This window comes from Pangasianodon hypophthalmus, chromosome 15, assembly GCF_027358585.1.
Source record: "Pangasianodon hypophthalmus isolate fPanHyp1 chromosome 15, fPanHyp1.pri, whole genome shotgun sequence".
Classification (NCBI taxonomy): Eukaryota; Metazoa; Chordata; class Actinopteri; order Siluriformes; family Pangasiidae; genus Pangasianodon; species Pangasianodon hypophthalmus.
Genome location: NC_069724.1, coordinates 8058117 through 8071286, shown reverse-complemented (window position 1 = coordinate 8071286; position 13170 = coordinate 8058117). Strand labels below are relative to the sequence as shown.

Sequence of the window (13170 nt, the reverse complement as noted above, 5' to 3'; positions counted from 1 at the left end):
ATGTGAATTTGACATGGAACTATTAAGCTTGACTTTTATTAACTGTTAACATTAGTACTAGCTCTCCTGATAAGCAGCAGGATGTGAAACGGTCATCCTGCTTGCTGTGTTATGGTGGGATGTTACTTCTGTTCCCCATTCCACACGTGATGCGATGTGTCCTCTGTGGGACATCCATCATAGTGGCAGGTTTCTGGAGCCTGACTCCGAGTGCACCATAAAGCTGTCTATCCTGTACGCCAGCACACCCACAGAGCGAGCGCTGCCAAGAAAGTGGCTTTAACAACCCTCTTTCCGAGCCCTTTAGCTCACAACCTTCATGCCTTCTTATTTCACAAAAGACACCAACATGTCAACATTAGCTTGGTAGAGAGAAGTGGATATTATAGAGGAACTCTAAAAACATGCTGCATCACCAAACTATGAGCCTATTTTGCCAAATTAGGACCACTCTGATATTTTGTTCCTTTTTCTCACCTCATTGTCCAACCCACAGAGCTCTAATCCAAGATGAAAACTCAGTGCCTTTGATACGGCTTTCAAAAATCTCTCTGAACCAGAGCCATGGCTGAGGGACTGGTGAAGCCATTGGGAAAATAAACAAGGGAGTGCAGCCTGTGGTGCTTTATTCTCCTGCTCCCATTTCATTTCATATGGAACGTCTGGAGCTGCCATTGTTTGGGACTCCTTCTTTAAGAGAGTGTGGAACTAAAGCGATCTATGCATGTGTGTCTGCGCTTTCTCTGGATTAATTCCACACCACTGTTTTTTTGCAGAAGGAGCAGGCCTGTGGATTTGGTACTCCTCTCACACAGGAGTAGGGGAATGGGAAATTTCCATACACACACACACACACACACACACACACACACACAAAGCCACATTTTTCCACATGATCAGGATGAGAGTTGCCATTATTCAGGCAAGTGCATGAGCAGGATCCCTTTAAAAGTCCCTCCAAGCTTTCTATGTTATTCACTGTTTTTCTGTGAAAAAAACTCTTTTTTTTCAGAGATATTGACCATGTTTGCAGAATCATAACAGCAATACTATGACAAAAAAAACCTTGTTTAAATTACAGTTTGAAAAGCATATCATTGGTATCACAAGTCCATGATGAGAGACAATGATGAGTTTCCTTTGGAAGAGGACACAGGGCACAGAATAGCTAGTCTCAGCCTCAAACAGTCCGCCTACAGGATGCAAAGCATCAGATATTTTTGTCCACTTTTCTGGCCACAATCTTCAGGATCTTGAAGACTGCAGTCTGACTGGCAGTATGCACTTTCACTTGTCTGTTTCCAAGGGAAAAACATAGTGTTGAACACTATGACATAATGAGCTTTTTAGAGCAAGATATAGTCACAGAATCTTGTCCTTAATAGTTATTAGAGCTTTGTCTGAAGCAGTTAGCAGTGTGTGTAAAAAGCCTGCGATAAAAGGGCTGTGGTTGGTCATCTGCCATGTCAAATTACATTGTTTTCTGTGAACGTAGGTGAACACACATATTGATAAAACATACCAGATTCTCTAGAGGTCTGTCTTGCAAAACTACAGAAAATCTTTGAAAATCTGTTGAATCAAGGAAATAAAACCATCCACTGTTCTTCTTCACAATGACCATCATTCATTCATTCATTCATCTTCAGTAACTGTTCTTCCAGTCCGGATGGCAGTGATTCCGATGCCTGTCCCGAGAACATTGGGTGTGAAGTAGGCTTTTGAACTTGAGCTTAAACTGGGGACTACCATAAATTTGATGAACCCATCAAATGTGTGAAAGGTTGCAGAGATACTAACAGTCAAGCAATTGTTTTAGCCCCATTTCTCACACCCACTAGCTAGTTCTCCCCTATCATGTGATAGCTACCAACTGGAGAAGGTGAAAGCTAGCATTAGCATGTGTGTCCTCCGAAACACATGAAACCACTGCATATTTTCAAACTGCTGCTCATGCCACTTCACAAGGTAGCTGAACAAACTTGAAGGAAAGCATTAACTGCCTTCTTCCACACACATGAGCTCACAGATGCCCATGACTGGTTAGTGTCACACCTCAGGCAAGAGGGAACATGGAGAATGTGGCCAATTTTTCTCCCTTGGACTCCCAGCCATGAGTTGGTGTGGCACTCGTGATCTCGATCGTGAAGGCGAATGTTTTCTGTTGTCCCACTCGAGAGCAACAGTAAACCAAATAACCAAGGTTGTATTCCTGATTGAGTCACCAACTAGACCACTCAAGAAGCAGTTGAGTGTGCTATGATGTTCCTGGCTGTGGAAAGACTGCAGAGAAAATCATCACCTTGTTTTTATACTCCTGCTTATGATTTGTAATTAGCTACACATTCATTTGATTGCCAATTCAGGCATGAATTTCTAACCTTTCCTGGATCATTTATTTGGCACTCGCTTGTTCCCATGTTCTCAGACTCATTTATCATTCTGTTTTCCTGACAGTTTTCTTCTAACAGAATTCATACACCAGTGCTTCTTGTGTTTCAGGGATCTTTATGCTGTTTGAGCCAAGTTTCTGTGTTAATATCACTTCTACTCTCAGAGTGTCTCCTTTTTGAGTCTTGTTTTTCTTTTGGGCTCTGATGGAGGTAATGCTATCCACCTGCTTCCTCATGCACGAGCTCACAAACGTCCATGACTGGCTACTGTTGCTGTGATTGGAGAGAGAGAATCTGCCACCCTTTCTTCCCTGAGAGCACAGACAATTTTTGCTTTCTTGGACTCCAGGCCATGGATGGCTATATGACTTCATTCTTTAATAAAGAAGAATAGTATTCATTGGTAAATTGTTATGTTATAAGAGGAATAAGACATTTTAGGACATGCTAACAGTAACTCCTCTTCAAGCCGGACCGCAGCACACCACTCTGTCATCAAATACAGTATTCAGACTTTCCGTTAATGGTCGCAGTGATTAGTACAATGTAGCACTAATGTAGACAATGTAGTCATCCAGGTGTTTGTGTACGCAATTATCATTTATCATCTCATGGACGGCAGTCTTATCCAGTAAGTGCCAAAAAAGTGCCACACCTGACAGTAGATGTGAACCAGGTACACGAGCTCTTTCGACTCCAGGCCATTCCGGCTTACTTCACTCTGCTCTTCAGCAAGGCTCAACTGAAAGACACACAAAGTCAAAGAGACAGAGATGTAAATAAGGCAGTCAGATATTATTACATTTAAGACACATTAGCAGTTTCACATCATCAAGTCCTTTGCTAAGGCATCATTCACAGCACTTCAGTTGGGTGCTACAAGGTTAGCTGAGGAGGTCTTGGATGATTTGTCACCAGCTGAGCATTTTGCCTACACACTATGAATAATAGATGAAGATAAATGGGATTACTGCAGCAGTGTGTTAAACTGGCACAGCAGGAGATTGCTGCTATTCTACCGAGATGACATCTCTAAATGCACACAAATCAAATCATCTGGAGTGTGTCATTCATAACGAAATGCAACCAATTCACAGGTGCATGGGCTTCAGTATATGAACCTAGTTCACAAATAAAGCAAATAGTATGTTAGATGCCCCAATTAAAGACATTGTTAATTGTTTATCATAATCATAATTTGGAATGACATGGCACCAGCTGTCTCTTTCAAATCTCTTTCTTTCTGTTTCTGGCTGATGCGATGGGATTCGAAAGCAGAAACATGTGTAAATAAAGGTCAGTTACTGAAATCACATTATGCATGATATTACATTTTCCATGTGCACCGTACGCTTATGTCAACTGACAACAGTCTTGAGTGGCTATAGAAGTAAATGCCAGAATAGATGTTGGGCTTTACAGATGACAAATTTCTCTCGCTGCTTCCTATATGAAAAGGTCAGAATTGTGGCTTACGGAGGCTTTTCGTACAGCAGGTGAAAAATCACTTGTGTCTCTTGCATGTGACAGCAATGCTAGCACTTGGACAACAAGAATTTCATTGCTGTTTATTTATGTGACCATAAATGAAACCAAAACCATTTCACCATCATGTGTTATTTCAGCAAAATATAAACATACACGAGTGACAATTTAAAGGAAAAAAAACAACACAAAGTGTGTTAGTAAGGTGTTGTGCCACCATGAGCCACCCAAACAGTTTCAATTCATCTTGGCACCAATTCTACACGTCTCTGGAACTGTATTGGAGAGATAAACACTATTCTTCCAAAACTCAAAGTTTCGATGATGGTGATGGAGGACGCCGTCACATCACTCCAAAACGCATCGCTCCAAAATCTCCCACTGGTGTTCAACTGGCCTGAGATCTGATACGTGTGAAGGCCATTGCCTTCTATATGATTTAGACAAGTTTCATCTTCTTTAAACCTTTCAGCCCTCGTGTGCTGTGGAAGGGGGGTTGGGGGTCAGGGGTCGGAGTCACCCTCAAAGCCACACCCATTATGACAGAGATGTTTCATCATAGCATAAAGGAGATCTCTGCACACTTTATGTCCCTTGCAAAGTCTTTTTTTTTCTTTCAAATGCACTTTTATGCCTTGGAACAAATTATATACATAGTGACTGGAGTTTATGGGTTCTTCTTCTGACTGTCTGTATATGTCTGTGTGTGTGTGAGTGTATGTATGTGTGTGTGTGTCAGTCACGTCTCTCCTCTGCCTGCTGTGAATCACTCTGTGATTGACACATCATTACTGCTGAGCCTCAGATGGTGTTGCTGACAATAAAAGATTGGGAAGCACCTCAGAGAGTAGCATGCATTTATATGCGCACACACACACACACACACACACACACACACACACACACACACACGCTCCATTATGCTCTGCTACTCTACAAACAATGATGGCTTTCTAAATCAACCTCAACATGAGTAAGCAAATAGGAACCTGGCTTTGTGTCATCTGGTTTGGTGCGGCATTTAGCAGCAGCTCTTTAATATATTTCACAAGACTTTTTTATTTGCATTTATTTATTTCAGTTAACACTGAGACAGACGCTTTGGCAGGTGTCGAATGCTCCAGAAACAAACGGAATCTCTAAGATTAGACAAGAAGAGCTCACTTTAACCTTACTTTCCAGTGTGATCTCTATCTGGATATTAATACTCGGGTAATGAGGGATCCAATCTTGTGCTTGTGCTCACACTCACTATTTATATGCAGTCCCATCGTCTGTACTCTGCAAGTCATGATCGGATCTCATTTCCTGTGTACATGATGTAAATAAGTGTGTGTGTGGGGGGTGCGCAGGTTAATTAGCTAGCTGTTTTCAGGCTGCAGTCAGATCACCAGGAGTTATTTCATTCTATAGTGTACAGCAGCTGGGTCGACCCAGTTACATTCAAGAAAGTCATGAGTAAAGGAGTCTTCACATTGCAGCCTGAATTTTAACACCTTTGAGAGCTAGCTCACGATGGATAAACCTAACTTCTGTCCTGTGAAGAGATCAGCCAATCAGAAGAGAGAAAATGTACATATATCAGACGTAAATGCCCATTTATCAACAGCATCCAACTTTAATTTTATAGGACAGCAGAAAAATCATCCTGTAAAATGAATAATAACTGATTTTGGGACAAAAACTACCAAAACTTTCTAAATGATTTTTTGTAAAGGTCAAGAAAAGTGCACAGTGTGGGTTTTTAAACACAGAGAGTAAATGAAGCCTGACTGCTCAGAGCAACACAAATATAGCAGGCTATAAATCCTGAGATAGACCATCCTTGAGTTAATGCTTACTTCTTCAAGGATGGAGGAGCTCGAGTGGGATTGTTTATTTGAACCAGATCTGTGTAAATCTATTAAACCCTACAGGCATTTTCAGCACATAATAATAATAACAGCAGCAGCACAAAGACAATCCGCTCTTCTTACTACAAAATCAGCGCCTCTTACTACGAAATCAGCTCCTCTTACTACAAAATAAGCTCCTCTTACTACGAAATCAGCTCCTCTTACTACGAAATCAGCTCCTCTTACTACAAATCCAGCTCCTCTTACTACGAAATCAGCTCCTTTTACTACGAAATCAGCTCCTCTTACTACAAATCCAGCTCCTCTTACTACAAATTCAGCTCCTCTTACTACAAATTCAGCTCCTCTTACTACGAAATCAGCTCCTTTTACTACAAATTCAGCTCCTCTTACTACAAATTCAGCTCCTCTTACTACAAATTCAGCTCCTTTTACAAAGAAATCAGCTCCTTTTACTATGACATCAGCTCCAGTTTCTTTCCTTTGCATGTTTTTTCCATTTCTTTTTCTTTCTTTCTTCTTTCTTTCTTCTTTCTTTCACATGTCCTTCCTTTCACATTTCTTTCTTTTTTTCTTTTGCATTTATTCATGTTTTCCTTTCTCCTGCATGATTCTTTCTTTCTTTCTTTCTTTCTAGCATGTTCTTTCATTCTTTCTTTCTTGGCTTTTGCATGTTCTTTCTTTCTTTCTTTCTTCTCTCTGTCTAGCATGTTCTTTCTTTCTTTCTTTGTTTCTTCCCCTCTCTCTGTCTAGCATGTTCTTTCTTTCATTCTTTAACATGTTCTTTCTTCTTTCTTTCTTTCTTTCTTTCTAGCATGCTCTTTCTTTCTTTTTTGAATTGTTCTTGCATGTTCTTTCTTTCCACATTCATTTCTGCTTGCTACTTTTTTTACACTGCTTGTAAAAAGGTTAAAAATAAATAAATATAAAATAATAGTAAAAACGCAGGTAAAGCAGTCAGTTCCTATGCTGCGTACAACAGAAGGTTGAGCTGTTGGCATATTCATGGGAAAATGAGGCTGAACAGTTAAAGGAGAGATCACAGACAGTGTGGCCGAGAATGTGAAGTGGTTTTTCACCGGGCTCATTAGTGAAGCTGCACTTCTGGCCAGCTGAGCTGCAGTACTCATCACACTGCTTATGGGCCAGAGTGACTCTTCCAAAAAACTCTAGGCAATGAGAATGAATGACCTATTTATCCAGAACAGCTCAATACGACTGCTGCTAAACCACAGTGCACTGACACACTTGCTGCAGACAGAGCACGGAGAAACATCCCTCTGCAAGCCGTGAACCTATCCCGGCTGTTAGGTGCTGTGTCTAAATAAAAATACTTTCCCCATGACCACACAATAGTTTTACTGGCATTGCTAGTAATGAAAATTGAAAATATTGTACTTTTGGATAGCATTAAAAAAATCATTAAACACCTGGCCCCATTCTGTCTGATAGTAAGAATTATTTTTTTATTAGTTATTATTGTTCAATATTCTGGACAACAATGTTAGAGCATTCTTGTGCCTGGGTAATAATTTTAAGAATTGTCCATCCCTCTCATGTGGTATCATCAGAAGGACTATTCTGTGGTTATGGACTTTGCAGGACAGATAGAAAAACTTCAAATGAACAAATCTAAAAGATGTGAAAGCATGCAAAGATCCACTTGCAGAAAACAGGTGAAGTATAGATCTCCAAGTTAACTGCAGAAGCAAAACTCATTGATTAGCTCCCTTGGTGTGAAACAACAGCCAAACATCTGTGGCCTTTAGGTACAAGGTTTAGAACAGACTATAAGTGAAAGGAGAAGAAATCGAGAGCAGTAAGAGGAGTGAATAAACAGGGGAAAGCAAAGAGAGACAGGAGGGACTCACAGAGACGCAGCATCCCGTCTGCACCGGTTAAGATGGTTAAGCCAGTCTTTTGTTCCTCCTTAATGCTTCCTCCCCCTCAGCCCGCCTTCCATCTCCATCACTCAGCAGGAGTGTGGTTTGTGGGAGACACACACTTGCTGTTCCACTCAGCAGATATCAGCGGTGCTGCCTCTCTAGTGCTCTGTCCTGACACGGTAGTAAGACTTCGCTCCTCCCACTGACGCATTCATACAAACGCACACAGCAGAATGATGACCGGGCGGCTTTTAATGGATTCTGCAAGACTGCTGTGGTTTCTCAGCTCTACCGTTTTGTTTTTCTCATCGCCCTCCTGATGCACCATGCTGTCACTCCAAGTCCTGTTTCTTCAGCATGGGAGGAAACCAGATGCCCATTTTGCAGACTAACAGAGGTACGACTGAACGGAGAATGATGAATAAGAGCGGTTCTGCTCTGTGTACCAATCTGGAATATCCTTTTAGCAGCACATGCTCTAATTCCCTCCTGCCTTTCCCTCTGTGCACCCTCCTCCCCCTACATACTCTCATTGGTACAGTCCATGGGACAAAGCAGGGAACTAGTACACCAAAAGGCAATGGTGGAAGGAGGGGGCTGCCGTTGCAACGGCCCAGACTGCTTCTCCAGCACGTGCCCTTGTGCGCTCTTTTCCCCCTCAGGGATTAGTATGGGCCAGACGTCAGGAACACTCTGACAGAGACAAATGCTGGGAGAAGGTGAGACTGCAAGGGACAATAGGTGCTTGGGCAGGAAGACAAAAAAAAAAAAAGAAAATAAGAATGCACTGCCCATACTCAAGCCAATAAACAGTAATATCAAGAGCAGAGGACTTCTAGATTACTCATAAACCAATTCATGCTGTTTTCCATTGGGTTTGTTTTTTTATTTAATTTTATTTTATTTTTTTTAATCTGGCCTGTATAAGATTGATCCAGCTGGCTGTATGGACATCTCCGAGCTAATCATGCAATCCCAAAGCAGAACGGTCAATCTTCTCTAGAGAGCACATGGCTTTAGATGAGAGATGAACCCAAGGCAATGGCTGTGTTAGGAGTGTTAAAACACACAGCCCATGGAGGAATAAAATTTGCCACAGCTGCAATGGCATGCCATCACATCTGAGGACGATTATAAAGACTTTCCTGGAGGAGCCTCAAGACACAGAGCAGCCACACGGAAGGCGAGAAGGAGCCAAGAATCCAGCGCACAAGTGAGAAATCTTTCCTGAGAAACTGTTACTGTGGAGAAAAAAAAACACCACCATGTCCATGTTGTGGTGTCAGAAATATACAGTATATGAGTACACTTCTTATATCACTATGGTTTCAGTAATGCAGGTCAAAGCAAGTGCTCCGAGACCACAAAAGCGAAGATGATCTCAAAACTGACATAACCGTTCCTTAATCAAGTTCATATGACACACAGTTTGCAAAAGACTGCTAAAGAAAACAATGATCAAATACAGAGATTTTATTGTAGGCTTTAATAACATCTCCAAAGGACACATGGAGATTAATCAATCCACAGAGGAACGTTTGTATACGCTATGTAATGACTATTACTGAACCATCAGAATTAAGTCACTCTGTGAAATCTTCTAACAGGATCTCAGCCAAAATTTACAGAATTTTTTCCCTGTAGACCGAATGTAATCTATTAGCCAAGGCAGGTTTGTAGAGCTGTAACAATATGGCGTGTACAAAGCTCACATTTGATATGTCTGTGTGTCAAACAATACATTCAACAGACTGCATAATAAAGTAGACTATTATTATAAAATACAGCTTATACTACATGAGATGTAATAAACATTTATACCTAATGAATGATGCCACAAAGATGCCACAGCCGTCACTGGCTGGAAGCCAAGAGAGCAAAATTGGCCATGCTCCCTGGGTGGGAGGGATGGTACACTCTCTCTCCTGTCAATCACACTAGCCAATCGTGGGTGTCTGTGAGCTCATGTGTGCGGAAGAGGGCGGACAGTGCATTCCTCAGAGTGTGTTACGCTGGTCTTTGACGCAGCATAGGAGCAGCTCAAAAAGATGTTATTGACTGCCTTCATGTTTCTCAAAGGAAGCACGTGTGACCCTTCAATGTCCCCGTTTGGTAGCTGTCTTATGATAAAAAACACACTTCTCCTACGCACTCTGCAAAGAGAAACTGGAAGATTCTGCTTTAACAAACACATCTTAAACCTGTAAAGGCTTGCTCACTGGCCAAGTTAGTGTGTGGTGCGCAGAGGAAAAAAGTAGAATACAGAGACACTCAAGAATAAGGAATCAAACATAATGCATTAGGTTTTTCCATCCTAAACTTGAACATGAACATATTTATTTTTTTACAATTAAATCCCATTAATTAAAAAATATGTTTTAAACAAAGTTTTAAAATTGTTACTGCAGCTGTTTAGTCCCATTCTTTTATAAAACAGAAGCTGAAATCTAATCTGAATTAGTGTTGAACACATCACATTCAAATGTTCTTGCATCATATAATCCAAAAGCCAATCAGTTTTCATTATGCAAATACAGGCGCAAGGGGGAGGTGCATGTAAAGTTGGGAGACATTTTAAATGTGCATTTTCATAGAATCTGGATTTCTTGATGAGGGTAAAAGAGCCGTCAATTCTGTGCAATTTGTTGTTTATTTTTGTGAACCTTTGTAGACCTGTCACGTCAAGTAATTTCAAGTAATTTTGTCACGTCAAATATTTATTATAGAAAATAATTTATATTTAAACACATTTAAATTGGATAGTTAAAAATACATGAACGTAGACCTTTGGAGATATCTCTTTGGCACTGGTAGAATGGATGACCTATAAATTGGGCCCAAGCTCAGAAAGTGGATCAGAAGAAATCAAACAACTACAAACATCATAAAATAATAATCCAATAGTGGCCTAGTTCATGTGTGTATCAACAAAAAGCCACATGGCTTAGACGAGAAAATCATTTCACTAAAAAAAGGAGAGTCAAAGAATGATCATATATCTGAGTACTGAATCTACACAAGAGATGAAGCAGCTTATTTTGAATAACCATATAACACATGGCTGGTAAATTTTGTGCTAGACTTCACACAGACTATAAATAGCTTAAAAACCTACACTAACAATGTCACTCACAAAATATGGATGTTGCTTTTAGTCTGATAACTTTTCAAGAAGTGGTGTGTACCCCTGAAAGAACACCTTACAATTTCTAAAAATCATCAAAGCAACTAAGATTAATGGTGCTGCAGAAATGACCCATTTCTTTTGGTCCTATGTGAGAAGAAGTAATAATGCTAGTAATAAAGTAGGCCACGTCTCATCTGTCTGAAGATTTTCACCGCCATAATGAAAAACCTGACGCCCTGCTCTGCAGATCCAGCTCAGCAGCTAGCACACATCAAATACAGCATCGCTCTATTATTAGAAGTGCAGCCCAGTTTCAAACTTCAAAATGAGCAGGACTTCTAGTCACGTATACTCTATATTATACTGTTTTACACACTTTATTTGAATAAGGAGGCCATGCTAGTGTCAGGCGCTTTCGATGTGGCACATTTAGAGAGCTACACAATACCTGCATGGCAAAGCTGGATGCATTAAAGCAGCTCAGCAGAGAGTGGAGGTCAAATGCAGTGGAGAGTGGAGGAGGCGGTGGTCAAGCAGATGGAGACACAAGCTACTGCAACAACAGCTTTGCATAATACCGAACAGAGGAGATGCACAAGCAAAGAGGAGCACAAAAAGGGTCTAAAAGGGTATGCATTACAGGTATAGAGTACACTTTCATCCATTAGTAGCTAAGTTCCCATTCAAGTGATAAAATGTTTTAGTGATGAAAAATAGCCAGGTTCCCATCCAAGTGATTTTTTGTGAAAAATGTTTTAGTGGTTTGATACATTTGCCAACAAAAACTACATATATCAGTAATATTTTATCTATATGGACAAAACTTTTCAGGTTAACTTTAATGAATAAATTGTTTACCAAATATATTACACTTTATTACCCATAAATGTTATATAGGTGTTTCAAAAATTTGCTGATTTTTCACAAAAAAAAATTAGTTGGGTTTAAACATTTATTGGTAAAATTTTATGTATATTGACACAAAATTTAGCTGCTAAACTGAAAACGTTTTGTCAATACACACAATATGGCTAAACCTAAAAAGGTTTGTGGTCACCTGACCATGACATCCAAATGTGCTTTCTGAACATCCCATTCCAGATTTAGTCCCTTTACTACTGTTATAATAACCTCCACTCTTCTGGGAAGGCTGTCCACTAGATTTTGGAGCGTGGGTGTGGGAATTTGCCACTTCAGCTACAAGAGCATTAGTGAGGTCAGGCGCTGATGTCAGGTGAGGAGGTCTGGGGCGCAGTCGGTGTTCCTGTACATCTCAAAGGTGTTCACTGGGGTTGAGGTCAGGGCTCTGACACTCAAGTTCTTCCACTCAACCTTGGCACACCATGCCTTTAGTTCCAGTGAAGGGAAATCTTAACTCTACGGCATACAAAGACATTCCGTGTGCTTCCAACTTTCTGGCAAAAGTTGGGGAAGGAACACATACAGGTGTGATGGTCATGTGTCCACATACTTTTGACCATATAGTGCATATAAAATATTACAGAAACATTAAATATTGTTTTTATTAGCAAACATTTTAAATCGCTAAAACATTTTTTATTTAAAAAAAACACTTGGAAGTTTTCTGTATAGCAACAAAACACGAAAATAGTTATAAATGTTGTGAGAAGCTATAGTGGAAATGATTTTGACAGGAAAAACACTGAAATTAGGCATAAGTTTTGTGTCATGTGATGGGCTAAAATCGTCCTGTCCCTCCACTCTCCCTAACACTGTTTCCCTTTAGAAATAGGTAAGTCATTAGAGAGAAGCTGAGTTATTAGCCTAGCATGTAGTGACAGATGAGTTATTACTACTCCTTAAATGTGTTATCTATAGGCTCCAGATTTGTATCATTACAGAACAGTGTTAAAGGTGAAATACACACAAATACACGTTGAATTCTTGAATCTGACTGCTCAGAAGGTGTTGATTAATTACACCAAGATGAATCACAGGTTAACGTTAATATGCTCTTCCTAATATGTTATCGTTTCTATAGTAACAGCTAATTTAAATGGACTTGTAGGCAGAAACTTGATATTTAAAAATAAATATTTGATATGGTGAATCATTCTGTAGGGAGATGGTTATTTAACAATTATGAAAGAAGTCTCCATTCTCCAGTAACTTTATTTGGACAAGAATTTTCATTTTGGATCATTTGCATGACTGATTTTAATTGTTTGCGGTACAAGTGCTCACTATAGCTGTTAAACTGAACAGATAGTGTTTAAGTATTCATAATACATATGTAAAAACATTTAATGATTTTAAAAATCTACTTGTAGAAAATGCCTCAGAATAAATGCACGCGAATGACATCGTATTTTCACATCATGTGCAAGTAAATCAGATGAAATTTTGCCTGGTCAAATTTGACTACATGTAAAATTTTATGTGGTACAAAAGTACAGTGTAGC

General features: G+C 39.9%; 1 protein-coding gene across 5 annotated transcripts in view; it reads right to left on the bottom strand.

Moving 5' to 3' along the window:
- Nucleotides 1-13170, bottom strand: part of arhgap32b (Rho GTPase activating protein 32b) — a 114962-nt gene that overhangs the window by 38741 nt on the left and 63051 nt on the right. For 4 of the 5 annotated variants that reach the window (XM_034311020.2, XM_026938380.3, XM_026938381.3 and 1 more), the window contains exon 6: nucleotides 3049-3135. In XM_034311020.2, coding sequence (XP_034166911.2) covers nucleotides 3049-3135 — 87 coding nt within the window. Of the gene's footprint in view, nucleotides 1-3048; nucleotides 3136-7605; nucleotides 8219-13170 lie in introns of those variants that run through there. The other variant, XM_026938382.3, reaches the window with a different exon arrangement.